At 48.9% G+C, this 19944-nt stretch overlaps 6 protein-coding genes across 6 annotated transcripts; 2 read left to right on the forward strand and 4 right to left on the reverse strand.

The window, feature by feature from the left end:
• The first annotated feature begins 2603 nt into the window (after positions 1-2603).
• Positions 2604-5461, forward strand: CND04880 (hypothetical protein). The gene is made up of 13 exons (XM_570077.1): positions 2604-2813; positions 2866-2902; positions 2953-3025; positions 3088-3158; positions 3210-3371; positions 3419-3911; positions 3966-4396; positions 4456-4620; positions 4682-4693; positions 4753-4810; positions 4862-5108; positions 5158-5279; positions 5342-5461. The coding sequence occupies exons 1-13, from the start codon at positions 2647-2649 to the stop codon at positions 5383-5385; spliced, it is 2082 nt and encodes a 693-aa protein (XP_570077.1). The 5' UTR covers positions 2604-2646; the 3' UTR covers positions 5386-5461.
• Positions 5462-5581: 120 nt separating this feature from the next.
• Positions 5582-10187, reverse strand: CND04890 (conserved hypothetical protein). The gene is made up of 5 exons (XM_024657080.1): positions 10052-10187; positions 8067-9948; positions 7813-7981; positions 7538-7759; positions 5582-7476 (listed from the first exon to the last, which is right to left on the reverse strand). Exons 2-5 carry the CDS (start codon positions 9937-9939, stop codon positions 5682-5684), a joined length of 4059 nt encoding a protein of 1352 aa, XP_024512739.1. The 5' UTR covers positions 9940-9948; positions 10052-10187; the 3' UTR covers positions 5582-5681.
• A 601-nt stretch (positions 10188-10788) lies between these two features.
• On the reverse strand, positions 10789-14998 carry CND04900 (conserved hypothetical protein). The gene is made up of 12 exons (XM_570481.2): positions 14583-14998; positions 14202-14528; positions 13306-14154; positions 12689-13259; positions 12321-12641; positions 12212-12275; positions 11951-12164; positions 11793-11898; positions 11563-11743; positions 11440-11514; positions 11334-11393; positions 10789-11268 (listed from the first exon to the last, which is right to left on the reverse strand). The coding sequence occupies exons 1-12, from the start codon at positions 14909-14911 to the stop codon at positions 10814-10816; spliced, it is 3552 nt and encodes a 1183-aa protein (XP_570481.1). The 5' UTR covers positions 14912-14998; the 3' UTR covers positions 10789-10813.
• Positions 14999-15096: 98 nt separating this feature from the next.
• CND04910 (metalloendopeptidase, putative) lies at positions 15097-17205 on the reverse strand. The gene is made up of 9 exons (XM_570075.2): positions 16971-17205; positions 16672-16912; positions 16357-16610; positions 16264-16307; positions 16072-16213; positions 15923-16014; positions 15843-15869; positions 15547-15789; positions 15097-15497 (listed from the first exon to the last, which is right to left on the reverse strand). Exons 1-9 carry the CDS (start codon positions 17105-17107, stop codon positions 15295-15297), a joined length of 1383 nt encoding a protein of 460 aa, XP_570075.1. The 5' UTR covers positions 17108-17205; the 3' UTR covers positions 15097-15294.
• A 149-nt stretch (positions 17206-17354) lies between these two features.
• Positions 17355-18435, forward strand: CND04920 (hypothetical protein). Its single transcript, XM_024657081.1, has 4 exons — positions 17355-17540; positions 17617-17717; positions 17770-17840; positions 17892-18435. Exons 1-3 carry the CDS (start codon positions 17397-17399, stop codon positions 17816-17818), a joined length of 294 nt encoding a protein of 97 aa, XP_024512611.1. The 5' UTR covers positions 17355-17396; the 3' UTR covers positions 17819-17840; positions 17892-18435.
• Positions 17867-19935, reverse strand: CND04930 (conserved hypothetical protein). The gene is made up of 13 exons (XM_570479.1): positions 19739-19935; positions 19589-19683; positions 19500-19521; positions 19387-19443; positions 19292-19329; positions 19178-19235; positions 19004-19119; positions 18816-18955; positions 18567-18751; positions 18501-18512; positions 18418-18444; positions 18255-18356; positions 17867-18190 (listed from the first exon to the last, which is right to left on the reverse strand). The coding sequence occupies exons 1-13, from the start codon at positions 19887-19889 to the stop codon at positions 17964-17966; spliced, it is 1230 nt and encodes a 409-aa protein (XP_570479.1). The 5' UTR covers positions 19890-19935; the 3' UTR covers positions 17867-17963.
• Positions 19936-19944: the final 9 nt, after the last annotated feature.

Raw genomic sequence — 19944 nt, forward strand, 5'->3', positions numbered from 1 at the left:
CCATGCGTCACCACCATTCTTATTTTTGTTTTTAATTTCTGATTGTCTCATTCTTGATCGATATCATCATAATCCTGGAGTCTGGTTAGCTCATTCCCAGTTACCAGTTACCAGCAGCTACCAGTTAGATACGTCGGGTGTCATGTACCATGTACATAATAAGGATGCGATATGCAATAATCGACTATGCGTTACACGCTACACAATATACAGTGCATAACATATTGGCACAACTAGCGATTACCGTCATCGCCCTCCGTTCTCTTCTTCCTGCCCGCCATGGGCTGGATGTTAGATAGTATCTTCTGATTCTGATATATCATGTAAGATATAAGATTGTTTGCGTCGAATATCGATTCACCCCTTTGTTTTCAACATTCATTAATGATCAGTGATAGCTCTGTCCTGCTGTCTGAGTTTTCAGTTTCCAGCAGTCAGCAATCAATCAGTAATAGTTAGTCACCAGTCATAAAGTCAGATAGTAATTGTGATGTTGTTCCTGTTTAGGGACATTGATAGTCGATAATCGACTATAGCCTTTCATCGATAGGGAAATAAAGAATAAATGGCCGAGCTCCGAGTGCCGAGCGTCCAGTATTGTAGCCGAGAGCCGAGTACATTTTATTATTAGAGGGTTCAGGGACTACGGGTTGAACCATCGAATCGACCATACCTCATACCACCGGAGACATTCCAGGTATTTTACCCTAATCAAATGAAAAACAAATGATCGGATAATAGATGTCCGCAGTACTCGATGCATTGCATAATCTCAAAGTCCTGTAGTCAATGCATACGGTTGTACTCCAATATCTATGCATGCTTGTTCTGTGGTTTTGCCTCTGCTTTCTGCTTTCTTATGGGATGGCTGATCATGATCTTGTTGAGTAATCCTGAGTACGTCCATTTTTCGATTGCCGTTCTTCTCTTTTTTGCCCTCCCTCCGCCTCATTTCTCCCTTCTTCTACTACCTAACCGTATTCTGTACATACTCTATATGACAGTGTACTGAAATACCTCGATGCTCTACTACATTCTATTCTCCATATAGCTTCGCACCCTCTGTGCACGGCGCATTTGCACTCCATGCTTGGCGCTTGGTGCGTGGTGCTTGCATTTGCATTGTAAATTGTAGTTAGTACTGTTTGCGAGACAAATGTAAGACCTTGGCAATTTATTTTGTTATTAGTGTGATAAAGAAACGGAGAAGGAAAAAGACGTTTTCTGTTAGGTATACAGTTTAAGGGAACGGTAGGTACAGTGCCAGGCACACATAATTATGGAATTAAATAGGGAAATAGGGAATTTAATTACGGTTATGACCTTTTAAGCTTTTTACAGCTGCATGTTCAGATTAATATGTTTCATTTTTAAGAATATTTAAGGGTCATTAAAAAGGAGAACTTAATGTAAGAACCATTAAAAACGAAATCTGCCGGCTCGAGGTCTTCTCTTCACTCCCAATGGCAAACTTCCAACGAACTTCTGCAGCGCTTTGATCTTTTGCAGCGCCAGAGACATCTTCGCGTATGAGCTTCTTTCCTTCAACCTTACCTGGTGGTTGGTAAGATATTATTTTCTTGCGCCTAAGAATATCACAGTTTTCGACCATGAATTTCCGTTCATCAACCTCCACTCTTTCGAGGAGTCCCTCTCTTTGGTTTTCCCGTATTTTCCCACACCATTCACGCTGGGTGCGAAATAGACAGTAACTGTCTGCCTCCTGGATCTCGGGGGATGTTGGAGGGTTTTGTAAACGACTTTATCGGCCGCGTGGTTGGCTGTGACTCTGGCGATCGGAGCGATAACGTGGTGTGACAGCAGCGAAGACCCACCATAAGGTGCGGGCAAGGTCGCTAGGGAACATCTTCTGGCTTCAAGGCTGAGCGGCACAGCATACTTGGCTGAGCGAAGGCTGCAGATCTCTTCTCAGGAGGCGTTGTCAAGAAGGATCTACTCTTCCTGGATATCTTGTGCGTGTGAGAAATGACCGTTGCAGGTGCCGTAAGTCTTGAGAAAGGTATATGCGGAGGAGGAAAGCTTGTTATGGTGGAAGGAATTGAAGTTTGGAGACTTTCATGAGTCCTTTGTTGAACCCAATATGCGACACAGCGGCCAACACTACGCCTTGACTGGGCTAGCGCTCTCGTTAGGCCGAATAAATAGCCACAAACTTTGATTCAGCGGAAAGAATTTCCACGTTCCAGATTGTCAGTATGCTGCCATCTCTATTTATTGCCGTTCTTTCGTTACATATAGTGGGAGTGGACCAGATATAAGACGAATGAGGCACTGTGTGTTTCAGTTATATGGCTAGGCGAGGGGGCGATCAGCACTATACATAGGATTACATTATTGCCATATACTTACGTGCCGTACGTATTAATAGTTGTCTGAACATGGTCATCAAAGTCAACCTCCGTCCAGTTGCGTAGTCATTCCAGGTGCCGCGTTCCCCCCATAAATAAACAATAGATAATACAAGTCGGCCATCTGTGTTATTATGCTGTGTTGATTACGTCATTACCCTCCGCGGCGACTCGGTCGCGCACGTAGGTACGAGTAATCGTTCTCATCGTCCGTTTCCGTTGTCCACTGTATCTGTGTTTCCCCGTCCCCCTCTGTCTTTTCCCAGCTCAGTCCAGCATGTCTGTCTCATTCACAGATCCTGACCTCAAACCAACCTACGAGGCCCTCATTCAGGGCTCCGCCGCCTACGACTGGGTACTCTTCAATCAGCCAGGCAATGAGCTCAAGTTGCAAGCCACCGGAAATGGTCTGGAAGACCTCGAGGAAGAGTTCATGGATGGGCGGTTAGTGGATCGAATAGGGGCTGCAATGTACTAAGGCTAACACCCAATGTAGCATCCAGTACGCCTTCGCCAGGATCAGAGACCCCACTGTAAGTGAACAATCAGATTGGTATGATATGGCCCTTATTCTACACCACAGAGCAAACTCGACAAATTTGTGTTGATTTCCTGGTGTGGCGATGGCGTTCCTGAGTTCAAAAAGGGTCTCTATTGTGGGTGATATTGGATCCTGGACTGGAGTCTGAAGAACTAACGTCGCGTTATGCTGCACCAGTCACCCAGTCCGCTCAAGTACAGAACAAATTCCTCAAGGACGCCCATCTAGTGATTCAAGCCCGCTCTGAAGTGGGTAGATCGTATAAACCTTGTCGGAGGATGAAGACTCACCTTTTGCAGCTTGATGTTGCTCCTTCGCACATCCACAAGCGTATCCAAGAGTCGTCGGGGTCCAAATATTCCTCGTCGGCAGCAGCTGCTCCCGGTATCAACGCCGCATCATCTGTTAAGCCGGCTCCCAGTTACAGACCGAGCCAAGGCCTTGGAGGATCTCAAGGCAAGGTATGTCCAAAAGCAATTCGCGCGCTCCAGCTCCTCACGGCCAATAGCCCACAGCTGTCGCAACTCCCACGTCGACCTTTCGTGCCCCTTCTCCTCAACACGCACCAGCCGCTAATGCTGTAGCGCCTTCTCGTTTGCCAGCCACCCGTGAGGATAAACCCATAAACAGTGGCCTGAAGTCCTCCCCTACCACTGCAGCTTCCGGACCTGCCAAGACCTCCGCCTCTACCATTTCAGCTTCTGAACCTGCCAAGCCCGTCGCCGAAGACCGCATCACACCAGTAGGCACGGCCTACACGCCCATCAAACTTCAGCCGGGCAAGCTCACTGGTCGATGGAATCCTGGTGGTATCCAAGAGGAAAGGAGCGAAGAGTCTCCTGTCAAGATCCCCAGTATCAAGGACAGGATGGCTGCATTCTCCGGTGGCCATGTGTCCACTCCCGTCCTTCCTCAACCCAGTGGCAATAAGCTAACTTGGTCCGCGAGACAGGCGGAAGCCAAGAAACAGAGAGAGGAAGAGGAAAAGGAGAGTGCCGCTGGTAAGTTCCTCCCCTCATAGTTCGGATACAATCAAGCTAAGTCTTGTACAACAGCGTCCAACGATAAAGTGATATCTCCTGCCCCGACTGGCAGCCGGGCTATGCCCCCTGTACCTAGGCCGTCAATGCCTGTGACATCGAGCGACCTTTCTGCTGCAGCCCCCAGCCCGCCTTCTGCTTCCGCCACTATTAGTCCCCCATCTGCACCGGCAGCTCCAGTTCCTGATGCCTCAGCTATGCCTTCTGTGATTAGGAGTTCGGTACCACCTCGCGCTGCTTCTCCCGACTCGGACGAGGAAAAATCGGATGACGATGACTGGGGGGCTCCCCCGCCTCCCCCTCCTCCTGTACCCTTCAAACCCGAACCTGTCACGGAGATTGAGCCGGACGCACCTGTTGCTGCACAGCCTCCCCCTCCCCCTCCCCCTCCACCCCCTCCTCCTCCTCCGGCCGCGCCTGCTCAACCTGCCAACTCTTCAGACCCTGTGTGTTTTCATTTTATCATTATGTTGCCCCATGAGAAAACGTCTGATATCTTTTGTAGCAAGTTGACGAGCTTGAGCGGCTCAAGCAGGATCTCACTTTGGTGGAAACTCCTATTACTGGCCCTCCTCCGCCCATTCCCGAGGCGTCTCGACCTAGGACAATTGAGCCCGCTTCGGAGCCTTCTCCGGCAGGTAAAAGAGCGAAGGTCCTGTACGACTATGATGTAAGTTTCGAGCTCTAGGCATAGAACATTACAACATCCAGCTGACGACGTCTTGGTACAGGCTGCTGAGGACGTGAGTTTCAAAGTCAAAAGGCCAATACAGAGAAACAATTGTCACTAACTATCCTTTAGAATGAACTTTCTCTGAGGGAAGACGATATTATTACTCAGATTGAGCAGTTGGACGAAGGTGAGAGACATATATCTGGTTTCATTCTAGAGTACTCATACCTCAGTATAGGTTGGTGGTCCGGGACAAATGCTGATGGTCAATCGGGCCTCTTCCCTGCCAACTATTGTGAACTTATTGAGGACGACAGCGCTCCAGCCGCGAATCCCCAATACCAAGTTGAGCCCGAGGCCGAATTGGAGACAGAACCTACTATAATTGATGCCTCGCCCCCATCTCCACCCCCGCCACCTCCACCCCCTCCACCTCCTGCCTCCTCTTCCTACGCCAAAGACACCGTGATGATTGCTGCGTACGAGTAAGTCCTGACTTTCCACGAAAAATGCTGTGCACTAATGTATGGCTAGTTACGACGCGAGCGAAGATAACGAGTTATCTTTCAAGGAGGGTGATCAGATTACAGACATTGAAAAGATTGATCCTGATTGGTGGCAAGGGAAATGCAACGGGCAGGAAGGTCTTTTCCCTGGTGAGCAGCCTGTACTTTGCAGCTATCATAGATTGAATGCTTACTGCGACATACCATCGTAGCGGCATATGTTGTGTCGCCTGACGAGTATCCTCCTCAAGACTAGACGCGGAATAAGCGAATCAATTAAATTCTACTACACATATGACTTAGAAACATCTGATGAATTGAGTCGATGGATTGAATCCTGCTTAAGTGTAGTTACTGGTTGAAAATGCCACAGAACATTCACATCTACACGTTAGTCATAGTATCATAGTGAAAAATGAACAGCGCCGGAATGTCACAAGAGGAAATAAAGGCTGCATGATATGAAGTGATTGCTGACTACGCCGCCAAAACCCTCAAAACTTCTCACTATACTGAGTCATGACCTGACTACAGAAGATGCTACTGCTGCTGCTATTGCTGCTGCTGCTGTTGTTGTAATTGTAATTGTAACTGCAGTTGCTGCTGTTGTTGATGCTGAGGAGAGAAAAGTCCCTGCGAATATCCGCCACCACCCACATGTCCCTGGACCAGACCACTACCGGCTGTGCCACCCATTCCTCCACCAATCACACTTCCTACAGCGCCTACACCACCAAAAGACGAACCTATCCCGCCGAATGAAGGTTGTCTCTGACCAAGAACATTCACTCCCGCACCGGGGGAAAGCGATAATCCGGGTGGCGGACCTGGCCTTTCTGCGACTGTTGGCATACTTCCTGGCGCACCCCAACTTGGCGCGGGCGTCGGATCTCCAGATCCCCATATGGACGGGGAAGCGGACCATCGACCCGACCCGGGTGCGGCAGTGGGCATGTCCCAAGATGTTGTCGGTCTACGTTGCTGGGGTTGAACAATTTCATCGTCAGCTCCGAGAGCAGCTGAACCTAGAACTCGATCAGGCGGAGGAGGTGATGTGGAGCGGAGAACGTTCGGTCCTGATGTCTGTCCATCTGAAAATGATGGACGTCCGATTGGGCCCAGATTAGGGGGTGCGATGGGTGCAGGCGGAGTAGGGCGGTAATCGTCAGGTGTAACCGACCCAGAGATGAGAGAACCCATTTCACCTGCACTGGAAACACTGCGAGTCACAGGCACACCGATGGGAGCTGTAGGAGAAAACGCGTCATCCGCCATTGAAGGGATACGACCTGAGGGCTTGACTGGAGGGAATCCCACACCGATGGGAGCTGTGCGCAAATTGTGGTCAAACCCTGGCGGGCTCGGATCGGTGAATCCTCTTGAAGGCGGGTTAGGCGAGATTGAAGAGCCATTTGCACGAGGAGGGGAATAGGCAGGCGACCCAGTGGGATAAGCGGGCCGGAGGCCCGGAGGACCGAAGCTTTGAGCCAAAGGCATCCTAGAGAAGCTGGCAACACCAACAGGAGGAACAGGCTGAGGATAATATGCCGTGGGAGTTTTCTGCATGGATCGTCCTGGAGTGGCATTGGTGATCGGACGAGCGGCTCCTTTAACAGGCGACAATTGAGGGACAGGAGGTGCGGACTGTGGAGTAGAACCCTTTGAGGGCGACTTGAGGCCCAAAGTCGCCAAAACCGGCGCAGTTGCAGCAACAGGAATTACCCGAGCAGCGGAAATCCGCTCAGCAGCTGCTTTGTCGGCAGTGTTCTTTTCAGCTTTAGCAGCACGTTCCCGTTGAGCTTGTTGAGCAGCAATAATTTTTGCTTGCTCGACCGCTTCTCGCTCTTTTCTGGCTGCCTCCTCTTTCCTGACTTTTTCCATCCGCGAGGCCTCGAGTCTCTCTTGACGGATTTTCTCAGCCTTTTCCTTGGCTTCTTTCGCCAGTCTATCCCTTTCAGCCTTTTCAAGCGTCTCCTTCGCAATCCTTTCCTTTTCTGCTTTTTCCTTTGCAGCCTTAATTTCGCGTTCTTTCCTCTCCTTCTCCTTCAGCTCATTCTCTCTCGCTTCTCGCTCTTTCTTGGCCTTCTCCTCGCGTTCGCGTTTTTTCTTTGCAGCCTCTTCTTCCCTTTCTTTCTCCTCCTGTTGCCTTCTCTTACGTTCCAGCGCTTGGCGTTGTGCTTCTTCCTGAGCAGCGCGCTTCACAGCTTCGCGTCGAACACGTTCTTCATCCTGTCTTCGCATGCGCTCTCGCTCTGCTTCTTCTTTACGGAGCTTGGCTTGCCTTTTTTCCTCTTCCAGGGCCGCTTCGCGAGCAAGGCGTTCCTCCTCGGCTTTTTGCTTTTGCGCCCTAAGTTTGACACCGTCAGCACTTGCAAGCCAAACGACAACTCATCAAGAGAGACACTTACTTCTTCTTGTCCTTCTTTTTCTGTGCCTCCTTGGCTTTCTTCTCTTCTTTAGCACGCTTTGAATCCTCTTCTTCCTCCAGTTCGCGAAGCAACTGTTCTTCGCGCTGCTTGGCGACCCGCTCGCGATAAGCTTGCAGTACACGCTGTTCAAACATTCGCGCGGCAAAAATCTGGAACATTCGTTTACCTTCTTCTGCGCGCTCTTTCTCCGTCATAGGCTCGCTGTGATACCAATTAGTATCGTGTCATCGAAAACACCAATGAATATTACTTACTCCCGACTCTCATCATCATCCTCCTCTTCCTCTTCCTCATCTGTTTCTTCCTGCATATCCCTTAAATTTTGCTCTTCCCTTACAGATCTCCGGATAGCCAGTTGCTCCATCATTTCCAAGAATTTAGTTCCATCGTTCTTGAGCATATCATCCGCAATGGTGAGTATACCTCCTGGGCACAAGCGGTAAAAAGAACACCAGATGAAACTTAGCGTAAGCCCCCCTCGAGAGAGTTTAAAAGAGACAGAACTTACCTTTGATTGTCGCAAGGTTAGATCCAAAAGATAGGAAATCATCGCCACCTTCAGACCGGGGAGGAGCTTTCACAGGAGGCCGCCGAGGCTGTTGACGATGAGTGATAGGCGGTGGAGGAGGAGGTTCATCAATCTCATCCCCTACATCAGCCTCGTCTGTTCCGATATCATCATCGTCCAATTCATCATCGTCCGCATAATCGTCATCGTCATCATACTCTTCGCTTTCCTCGCCATCAAGATCGTCTGGATCATGATCATGCAGTTCCGGCGCTCGATGATCATATTGGGTAACGGTACCACTGGCGTCCACCTCAACGCTTCCTGGGAAAGGGCCGGCACCACTTGGGGGTGGACGAAGACCGTTAGCGGCGACTCGCTGTTCGGCTGCGTATGAACGAAGCTCATCGTAATACTGTTCGTATAACTGATCGAGCTCCATCTCGATGTTAACCTTTTTCCTGCCACAAACTGCACAGCCACAAGAATGTCGATGCTGCTCCTTCATCTTTTTTAACACCGCATCTTTTTCTATACGTAACAAATCCCGACGCTCAGCTTCTGACAATCCAAGCCAGAATACCCTAATATTTTCTCGGTCTTCAGCTGAAGACTGGGTCCATATCTTGGCAGGAGGCGCTGTGGCAGGCGATTTGCCCTTGGGAGCAGGCTTGGCAGTCGATGGATGGTTGTGGCTGTGACCTGCGTGTGCGTTGTGTGGCGGGGCTGCACTGGCGGGTGCTTTGCCGGCGGCACGAGCTGATCGAGCAGGGGGATTAGCAGGAGGGTTGGTTCCCATGGGCTGCTTGCCCGCTGCACGGGAACTGGGAGGCGTAGGAGTAGGCGCAGAAGCAGGTGCGGGAGGCGGAAGAGGATTAAGTGAGGGCGGTTGTTGAGAGAGAGGTTGGGGTTGATGTGTAGGAAGCTGAGGTTGGGGTACAGGCGCGGGCGCACGAGGAATCTTTGAAAGAGTAGAAGGAGGTGGAAGGGGAGGAAGGGGAGCGGGAGGTTCTACTGGGGCAGATAGAGAAGCTGCGTTGGCTCCCTTCTTCTTCTTCTTCTTGTTTTTCTTCTTGGGCGCATCACCATTTGCCGCAGGATGCCCCTGGTCCTCTTCGATCTCCTCTTCATCATCGTACTCTTCTTCTCTCGTATCAGGATGACGATGGAATCCGAATTCCTCTCCTATGGTCTGCTGAGGTGAGGGAAACGACCTGGCATTGGCATTTATCCCAGGCATGAGATTTGCACTCATTCCGTGGCCTAAGCCCATCCCTTGGCTAGCGGCTTGTACTATTTGCTGTGCCATCTGGTACATTGTCCTTTGGCTTGAAGTAGTACCTGGCGTGCTCTGACTTATGGAACCCGTAAACGGCACGGCATCACGGATGAACTGTCGGATATGCGGCGGCAATGAAGACCAATAGGCATCGTCTGATCCAAATTCCGGGTCTGCCATCCTCTTGTAAAGCTCGTTGGCAGCGGAGATAAGATCGTCGTGGGTGATGTTGAACGGAGCTGACAAACCGGCGAGCTGACTGCCGTTTTGAAGCGAAAGATTATAATCGATAGAATAGGAGCCAGGGAAGTCGCCTTGGTTGAGCGGCACGTCGACTTGATCGTAGTATGCAGTATCGTCGTATTGAACGTCAATGGGATACGAGCCCGGACCTGGGAAGTTGAAGAACGCGGGGTCAAGGGGATCTGGGACGGAGGCGGGGGGGAGAGGAGGAACAGAGGCAGGTGTTTGAGAGGACGTCTGTGGTGCTGACTGTGGCTGAGGATTCTGAGACTGCTTTGCTGCCTTCTTTGCGCGCTTTTTCGCTGCCGACTTTGAGAGGCCGGTGGGTGGCTGCTGCGACTTGGAGGACATAAGATTGGACTGAATTCGGATCAGCTTCTACCCATCTCTCTGCTGCTGGTCGTCCGTCGTCGCATCGACAAGCATTTCGCATCTCGCTCGCCGCCACTCCTGATCTACTCACCTCGTCGAGCCTGCGGCGATGCCTGAGGACTGCCGCGTTATGTGTGCTGTGTCGCCGTCGCCGCTCTCTCCACGGCTGTCTCTTGGAGTGGTATGAACGATGGTGTTGTGCTTGGAGCTTCTTTCGTTGTTTCTTTCGTCCTTCCTTCCTTCGTCCTTCCTACCTCGACCAGCTCTACAACCACCGGGCCTCAACGCCTCCCCATACAGACCGCAAAATGCCGCGGTGTTTTGCCCCGTGTGGCATGCGACGGAAGCAAATGGCGGCCACGATCTTTGTTCTTCGTTGTTCTTTCGTGACTCGCTTCTCAGCGGCAAACCATAATAAAGACGAGTAAATAAATAATCAGTTGCACAAAGGGTCCTGTCCATCATATTAAGCGGCTGCTTCTACTGCACTTCCTTCTCCAAATGGAAATGCAGCAGCTGTATGTACAGTTCACAGTTAGATGCTGCGTCACTGTTAATAATCAGCTGTCTGCACAGTGACCCATTTTTTGTCTCTTTTTTGTGGCTGTTTAATGACATGTATAATAATGGCCTGATGACCTTCAAGTATAGTCTAAAAGACGGTACCTTGCATAATAAGATTGCTTCCATAAAATTCTCTTCGGAGATAGTAATAGTGGAAATCAATTGTCGTGACAGACAATGCAGGTTCTCATGCAGGTTGACAATCCATTGTCCGTCGTGCTCTGGAGCAGATATAATACGAAAGCAAAAGAGAAAAGAGAGGCAATAATAAACTCGTGCATCATCATTACTACCGTCTTAATGGACTGGGGCTGTTCTGAGATGCCCATTGCGGCAGCCCCAATTTCGTAGGAGGCGGAGGGGTAGCCATTCTTGACTTAACCACTGCACGAGCCACCGTCTGATCACCATTCGATAATGGAGGAAAACTAACCGGCGATAACTGCTGTTCCGCCATCATGTTTCCAGCACTGCTTGGGGGTTTGAAGGCCAACTTTTTCCCTTCAGCAAAAATGTCCTCCATCACAATCTCAAACGCTTCTTCACTTTCCGAGGCGTAATCCATCCATAACTTGCAAAGTAGCAGGGCGAAGTGTGCGTCTTCGATAGAATCATGGGAGTTTGTTTGAATGTCTTGATGTAGGAGATACCATGCAAGGAATCGAAGAGAGAGTTTACGCTGACTTCCTGGCAAGGTGTAGATCAGGACAGTGTCCATGACTTGTTCAGGTGGGACGAAGATGTCTGCCAGTTAAAGATGATCAGCAATAAAAAGAAAAAGGCCAGGGCAACTGGTTTGAGCCACGTACTAATGGTTCTAAAATCTTTCGATAAACCGTGGCCGACAAAGATGCATCCAAGGTCCACCACTGCATTGATCAGCTTTTCCTCCATCAATCAGGAAAGAATACTCACGCAATCTTAACTTCTTGTAGGCAACCTTGAGAGGCACAAGAGTATGCGGTGAGTTGTTCGGGTCCAAATCCCCCGCTACAGATCGTGAGCGGCAAGCAGTCGCTACAAGTACGTTGGACTTACCCTTGATACCACTGAATTCGGTAAGATAGTCCACCACAGCCTCACTCGTGTGAATATAATCGTCAATAAATGGCTTCCCTTCCATTTCCCCTTCTCCTCGCAAGACTGACACCCGCGCCAAAGACATATGTGACGGTCGAAGAATATTCTTGGTACCGTCCGATCGGAACTCCATTTCTTCCTGTCTCACTTGTTAGCGATACTACAAGCACGCAAGGAGATTGGCGTACTTGCTGGAGAGCCACAAATTCGGCGTCGATAGCAACGAGGGTCCCTCTTTTTGGCATCTCCTCCCGTTGTAATATCTTGTGTTTAATCATGTCTTGCTTGCGGTTCCTGAACACCTATTTAGCTTACTCTTTCTACATTTGGTGATAAAGCGGCTCACCAAGCGATAGACACATCTTTGAATAATATCTCTCTGTCAAGCTCCTTGGGCAACACTTCTAAATTCAGCAGCTCTTCCGCATTCTCCCTTTCGAGGATGATCACAGCTGGCACCTTCCATTGGTCGGGGAAAGAAAGAACTTCGTCCTCCGAGACTGGTCGGACGAGGAAATCATTGAACATGATCCATGCCGAGGAGCCGTCTTTTGATGGCACTGTTTCAAGTCAGTTAAGTCACACTGAGCTAATGCAAGACACATACTTTTGACGAAAGACACAAGATGAGCTACAGCGTCTGGTGATTCTTGTATTTGTACCACCATCGACTACACTTGTTTTAGCGAGATCTTGTCCATTTATGTTCCACTCACCCGAATGGAATACTTGACCCCTTCCTCCTGGCCATTCTCAAGCTTCCCTACTTCTCTAATTGTTACCCTCTTCGGTAAGAACCTCCTCACGCCATCTTTTTCCTTTACGTCTTTCTTGTCTTTCCAGAAGCCATATACGTCAGAGTTAGTCACCATCGCGTTAACTGAAAGCACTGGAGGAAGCGGATGCCCAGAGGAAGGCGAGAGGCTACGCCGAGAATCAAGAGGGGCAAAGGCTTTGCATGAGGAGCAGATGGCCTTGGTGGTCGAATCTCGAATGAGAGAGGAGCGTAGGATATCCGAGAACGAAAGTCGAGGATTCTGTCAAGGATTAAGCGTCAATCCTGCGGAAGCTAAGAAAGACTTACCATTTTCTTCGGATATACCAAGTCAACAACATGCAAAGTTGAGTCTCTAGATGAAACAAATCCGCAATGTCTGCAAGTATTGGTGGTTTTAATTTTGACACCTAGCACCTGGTCGATTGCAGACGGTCCATCATTCATTGATAACCCATCCAGTCCAGAAGTCTTCTGAGGAAAAGGGCGAAGGTGGAAGGTTTCACCGTCGACAATGGATTCAGTACTGAACGTAGATAGGAGCCATCGGTTGAAATTCTGTATGAGAGAACCGTATGGTGCGGTCGATTTGCTGTTGGTGTTCTCGTCCATTAAACCTAGAGCGTAGGCCTGGCTGGTGGCGCTAAAAGCTCTTGAAAAGTTGCTTGCCTGACAATTCCTTCCTTTCGCGTCTTCTAGCATTCTGAATAAGAAGCCCGCCTCACACAAGAGACAATGTTCCTTTTTACAGTCAACACAGATGTGAGCAGTAGCAATGGCTCGTAGGGGAAGTGTGTAGTGAAGAGCTTGGAGGAGAGAGTTGGTGTACGAGTTGAGAATATCTGTTTCCAGTCCAGAGTAATTTGTGCGGTTATAGAACCTGTGTCGCGTCAGTATTGCCTCGAAAGTAGTTGACCGGAGCTCACTCAAAGTCAAAATCCTCGATTCCAAATTTGGAATATTTGATCTCCACCTTTCTATAATATTTCGGGACCTCCCCATCGTTAAGCTCCTCCTCTATCTCCTCTTTGTCTTTGTAGGTCCCCTTTTTATCCTTCTCGCTTCTGAACCTGGGCCCGCTATCTCTCCTCCCCTTTCCTCTAGCTCGGCCTTCAGCACCAGGAACAGCACGTAAGACGTATCGTTTACCTCTCAGCTCTTTTGGATTCGGCGCGTACCCCACAAAGTCTACCATCTTCATAGACGAGAGGACAGGCTGAGGGATGGTGGCCGGAGGATTAAATAAGGGAGAAGTGGACGTAGCATAGCACTCCGATGGAAATTGTGAAAGTAGTGCTTCATTATAGTATGGCATTCCCACAAGATTCAAGGGGGTGCTTTCTTCCCATGCAATTGTCGGTAAAGGATCAACTTGATCGGGCCATTCCGGTTTAACCCCATCGTACCCATTGAAAGGAGGTAGGACAATTGACCCATTCTCATCAACCGCTGCGTTCTCCCCCGTCTCATTCGTGGTCCAGACGTGCAATTGCCCATCCCCATCGCCAAATGCAAGGTAGTCCCCTCGAGAACTAAGAGCCATGGAGGTAATGTACGAGCTGACATCAAGTTGCTGAAAGACGGTAGCGGATGGACCGAGCGACATGTCAATTGTTTGAAGCATGCCTTGCTGTGAAGAGACAACTATATGCGAGGAGGAAGAAGGATGTAGCAAGACGAAAGCCGGGCCGGATGAAAAGGAGATAGGAGGAAGAGGTCGTAGAGCTCGGACGTCATACAGACGAATCAGAGGATCGGGTAGAGGATGCCCTTGCCTGAGAATGACGGTTAGTATTGACCTTGATGACTTGATGATACATACATGTGTGTCCAACCCCAAGTAGCGACGATATTGCCTTGAACATCCGCCCCACTCAATCCGCCGGTGTGGGCCTGTACTGGACTTATATTCTGCGCAGCTTTAAAGCCTGTTCTAGGGTCGAGCACGGTGACTTGACCAGACAAGCCCGCGGCTAGGACGGTTCGATGTAATGGGGCAAGTTTGACCACAGGGCTGGAGTTCTCTATGCTCCTCACCACTTCACCTCGGGCAGTGTTGGCGAGAAGAAGTGAGCCAGAACCGCCAGTGATGAGTTCGTGAGAGTTGGTGGGATTGGGAGACATCGTTCGGAGGGAGCGCGTCACATCACTGTGCGGTAGTTAGTGGATAATCGATAGTCATGCACGCCAATGTCAAGCGCACCTGACAATCCATTTGGGCGCTCCTCCTCTCTTCCGTCCTCCGATACCACCTTCTGTTAAAGTCCAAACATCTCTGTCTGTAACCCTGACCTCCCTCACAGCACTCACGCCTTGCGCGCTAAACCCTCCGCCTCCGATCTTGCATCCATGGGCGGGGAAGTGTACATTCCTAGCAAGAGTTAGAGGAGAACATAGTGCCGAGACGATTCCGGAGGATGCGCCGACCCAGAGGACATCGGAAAAGGGATCGAGAGTGAGGGATGTCGGGATGGGTTTGGGGTCGAGGGCTGTCGGTGGGAGGGGCAGGAGATGGAGAGGGTTATAGTTCATCGCTGCGTATCCCGGAGGGCATGGGCGAGGGAAGTATGCGTGTTGCCTGCGTCGCGATGAACTGCTTTCGAGGCAACAAGGATGGATGGATCCAAGGACACGAGTAACTTCTCGAGTCTACGTGCGGGCGTAGACGAGAAAAGACCCGCACCGCGTCGCTGCTCACCGCTGGTGTCAACAACATACGAGTAGTAGTAAATCAATGAAATAATAATCGCTACATAACGTCAAAATCATTGGACAGGTCTGGTATGTCACTGAAGATAGCATCAGATGAGACTGTGCATCGACAGTCCACCTCGCTCCCACCATGCATACCGCGTAATTTATTGAGCTTCAGACGTAATTTCTATGGACATCGGCATACCCATCTGAGTCCCTCTTTAGAGGTCCTTTTTCCCTTCCACTTCTCCCTTATTACTCTCAAATCTTTCCATCGCAGAGAGTCTCTCAGGAAGTGTCGGGTGGGAGTGATGGTACATGGAGTACAACCAGTCACTATGAGGGGAAGACAAATTGGTGACATGCAGCTTGATCAGCGCTGAGGCAAGGTCTGGCTTTTTGCCAAGGTTGACCGCGAACTCATCTACAAAAGCGTCAGCTTCCCATCAAGCCAGCAACCTTGACAACCTCACCAGCCTGGTACTCGTACTTCCTGGTCTGAGCATGCATCAGAAACTTGACAAATGCGTCGGTAGGTTCCAGAACGAGTTGGAAAAGGATAAAACCAATGCAGAATGGCTGGGGGGCAGCAATGGCCAACTCAGGGTTGAAACCAAAGGCAGCATACAGAGACTGATTGTTGATGAACACAGAGAAGACGAGAAGAGTGAGGAAGAGGTGAATTTGAGTACCGAAAAGGAGTTTGGTGGGATGAGCTGTGAAAGCATAAGAGAACTGTTGAAAGGCAGATTAAAAAAGAAACACTCACAGTAGTACCAATGACCAAGCTCGTGGCCTTGGGGGAAAACTATCAATAATAACATTTACAACATTCGGTTAAGGACTTACCGAGAACAGCGACAACCTCATCTGTAGTGCTGTCCTTGATCAATGTATCATAAATAACGATGTGTTTGGACCAAGGAAGACCGTAGAAGTAACTAAGCCAGGATATTTACGTGTCAGTTGAACTGAAACTGGCCATTTTTTTTGCTTACGCGTTAGAATGCGAGCTCCTCTTGCTGCCGTCAATAACGTATAAATGTTTCAGAGGAAATCCCAGCTGGCTCGCGAGGGCTTCAACCTTGGTACGGAGCTCACCCGCGGGAAGGGGAGCTAGCTTATTGAACAATGGTTGGACTATGCAAGTTTTTAGGGACGTGTGCTTCGTATACATTGAGGATACTCACTAAATGTGGGGTAGATAATTTGGAGGGTCAATTGCACACAGACCCTGCAATGCTATTAATTACCATCGTCGACTCTGCTAGAAACTGACTTACAGGAACAGCATCAACCAGGGCACAAAGCTCTTTCCAGAAAGTTCAATGATCTTGAGGAACCCAGCCAAGACAGGGAGACCTAAGAGGGCAAACAGAAGATAGCTTTTCAAGGTGTCCATCACCCAAAGAGTTCTAGTTGACTTGTTGAAACCATGCTTTTCTTCGAGCACAAAAGTCTGGTAGTATGACCAGGGAAGGCCGGGAATGGCGGTAGAGAGGGTGAGGATTGTGATCCATACGAGAGACCGCACGATCTACCCTTTCATTAGCGATGAAATATAACATACAACAATGATTTTCATGATAAGTACCCACAATCCAGTTGGGACCCAGACCCAATAGATTAGTGAACCTGCCTGCGACGTCCCACAATTTGGAATATGCTCCTGACTTGATCATAATCCAGCCGAGAATCTGGTTAAACACAAGTTGGAGGAGTTGAAACCTTGTTTTATCTCGACTATAAGTTTGAGCTTTCCGGAATGTATCGCCTTCAAGGTGAGCCTTGAGGGCCGGAGGAGGAGCTGGTCGGTCATAACATGGAAGCTGACGACGCCTGGTTTCCACGATCACTTAGCTTAGAAGATATACAGTACATAAAACCTCAAACTTACAGGATATACACCTCAAATGCCGTCTGCAGCCAAGTGGAGAGAACAACGATAAATCGATAATCGATCGCACGATTATCTGCCAGGTGGGCGAGGTGAGATATAACTCCGTCTAGGAGGGCAACAGGAGAGCGAGTCATAGTGAGTTCCTGATGCTAACAAATTCCAGATCTATGATATCTAGGATAATAACCAGTCGAAGATCTTCACAATTTTGCCGTCTGCGGACCAGACGGACGATTGCTAATGTGGTTGGCGATGTCGTTGAAGCCCTTTTTGTTCTCCAGCAGCGCCCCTTTCCGGAACTTATGACGTGGAAGAAGCATACGGAGTCAATCCACTCGCCGCTTCAAGTAAAAATATTCCGAAAGTGGATCATTCGAAACATTTCCAGCCCTTGCTTGAACAGCAACAACAACTTCAATAACCATGGCCCAAGGAGCAGGAAAATCGATCAAGGCGAAGGGAAAGTCAGGTGGATCCCAGAGGAAGAATACCGGAAAGACAAAACCCGGAAAGCGTGAAGTTGCGCCGAAGGATAGGCAAAGGGTACTGGAGAGGTCCCAAAAGAAGGTAAATTTGTGTTGGTTGTCACTCTACAAATGGCAGGACTCCCAAGTAGAGATATCATTACTGATCGAAGACATAGCAACTTTCAAGCAAAATCAACAATTCTATTGAGAAGCAGATGGTACAAGCTGCCTCTGTGGGTAAGCTCTCCATCATGCGCAATGTTGGGGAACTCGAGAGGTAAGTCCGGCTACATGAGCTTCCGACCATCTGTTGATTTAGTTCCTAACAGCGGCGAGGGCAAAGATGGTAAAGCCAAGGGTAAGGGCAAGAGCAGATAAGTAAGGTGGCTCGATTTTTTAGGTAGGCGCATTTTGTTTTAAAACATCAAACCAGGTACTAAATAGTTTGCAGAGTTAACACATCTGTATGATATTGTTGTACGCCTTGTAACCTAATTCTAATCTAATTCGAACTATTATTTCTCTATTTAACCTCGGTGCTACATTTTCCGATTTCCATTCCAACCCTTACAAAGGTCTCCAACTGTTTCTTGCTATTTTCAACGAGATCCTTGTCAAATTCTACTCCGGCTGATTTTGGAAAGACTGTGATGGTAGTGGATCCGCCATACTGAAACCAGCCTAGCTCTTCACCTTTGCAGACCTTATCACCCGGTTTCTTGGACCATCCGATGGAGCCCACAAGCATTGCTATACCGCAAATCATGTTTCAGTATGGATACTGAGGATAACAACAATATGAACGAGAACGCACCGCCTATAGCGACAAACGCAATGGGAACAGTTTCTCGACCGGATCCAAGGTTGGCATGGATAAGCATAATAGAACGCTTGTTCAAAGTGAAGACATTGAGATCTAAATATTTGAAATGAACAAATCATCTAAGAGTCAAGCGCGCAAGGCCACCAGAACACACCTTCATTGATAGCTTGAGGATTCACAGCTAGTTTTATAGGGTTCATGTCATGCAAACTTGCCTAAAAATTGTAGCCGACTTACTGTACAGTTCTCCTAGAATAATCCGCCATCAACTTTCTTCCACAAGTGACCAAGTTGAAAACGCACCATCGATATCTTTGATAGCAACAATCATACCTTCCACGGGTGAATGGAACCTATGATAATCTTGTGGGGCCAACCTATGGATTGAGAGAGCGGCTTCACGATCATCCTGTACTGCTTTGAATGTCATGTCTGCGACATCCTTCCCAGTCAAGAGGTTCGGAAGCGTGAATTGCTGCCCCTTGATCCTTTATCACGTTATCGATCATAATTTAGCCTAGCAAAACCACCTTTCAGACTGAAGTTACATACCAGAACTTCTTAGCTTGGTCGACTGTCTGGTACACTGTCAACCGACAGTCCGCAGCGGAGACAATAATGGTTGGGTCTCCCACGGAGGTGATTGGTCGGGCGCTGGCGATCAGACGACGGGAAAAGAATGAGTTGAATGTCTGGGGATAATTGTTATCACCACTCGCGCGGAGTACAAAACAGCTTACTGGGTACTGGCTCAAATCTTTCACTAAAAGCTCGTCAAGAGGCAATTCATATGTTCTAATGAATGACCTTATATGTTCCTCTACGTCGGGTCCAGTCTGATCATACGTCTGCCCCTCTACTTAGTATTCAGTATACGTAGATAAACTGCATATTAGATTATGACACAAACTCACGCTTGATGGACTTTTCTCGCAAAAGCTTTTCAACAGATGCGTATGACATGTAGCTGTTCTAGACGAGAAATTAGCAGTGCCAGGTATTTGTATTGCGTGCTGGACAAGGCTCACACCTGAAACAAACAGGAGATGCATACCGACGCGCACATCTGCCTTTCGTTATTATGTGCGGCTTGGGTAAGCATATAGCGGTTGTGGGGGCTTACAGATCGGCATTGTTTCAAAGAATTTCTTCCCAGTCATACGATCGATCACGTAATTGCCTACAGATGCTATGTTAGGTTGGTAGGAATGGAGGAGGACAAGGAGACAAGCTTACCCATATGCTCCATGGCAAACAGCTGAACAAGTACGTTAAGGGCATCAGAGCTACATTAATACAGACGATATCTATCCGATCGGACGTACATGATCTAAAGTCTCCTCGGAGGGGAAGAACTTTGCTATCCAATGTTTAGCCTCAGGACCATGGGAATGAACGGCGTCCGATCTAAGCTCGCTTGCTTTACAATATATTAGAATTTTCCTGCCATTTATGTATACTAGATGTTTGCGTACGAGCAAGCTGATCTTTCCGAGCGCCCCTAACAGCTTTCGAATTGGACACGATATGGTCGAGCGAGTCCTCGAGTGGTTTGCCGAGCTCTTCAGGAAGAGCTTGGACAGGATGAGGAGATTCCTGAGTTGAAGGGTCTGATATGGGGTCCATCGCAAATAGGGCTGTCTGCTGAATAAATGTACTTGTACGCTACAGGGAGGAAAGG

The sequence above is a fragment of the Cryptococcus neoformans genome (genome assembly GCF_000091045.1).
Source record: "Cryptococcus neoformans var. neoformans JEC21 chromosome 4 sequence".
In the NCBI taxonomy this organism is placed as follows: Eukaryota; Fungi; Basidiomycota; class Tremellomycetes; order Tremellales; family Cryptococcaceae; genus Cryptococcus; species Cryptococcus deneoformans.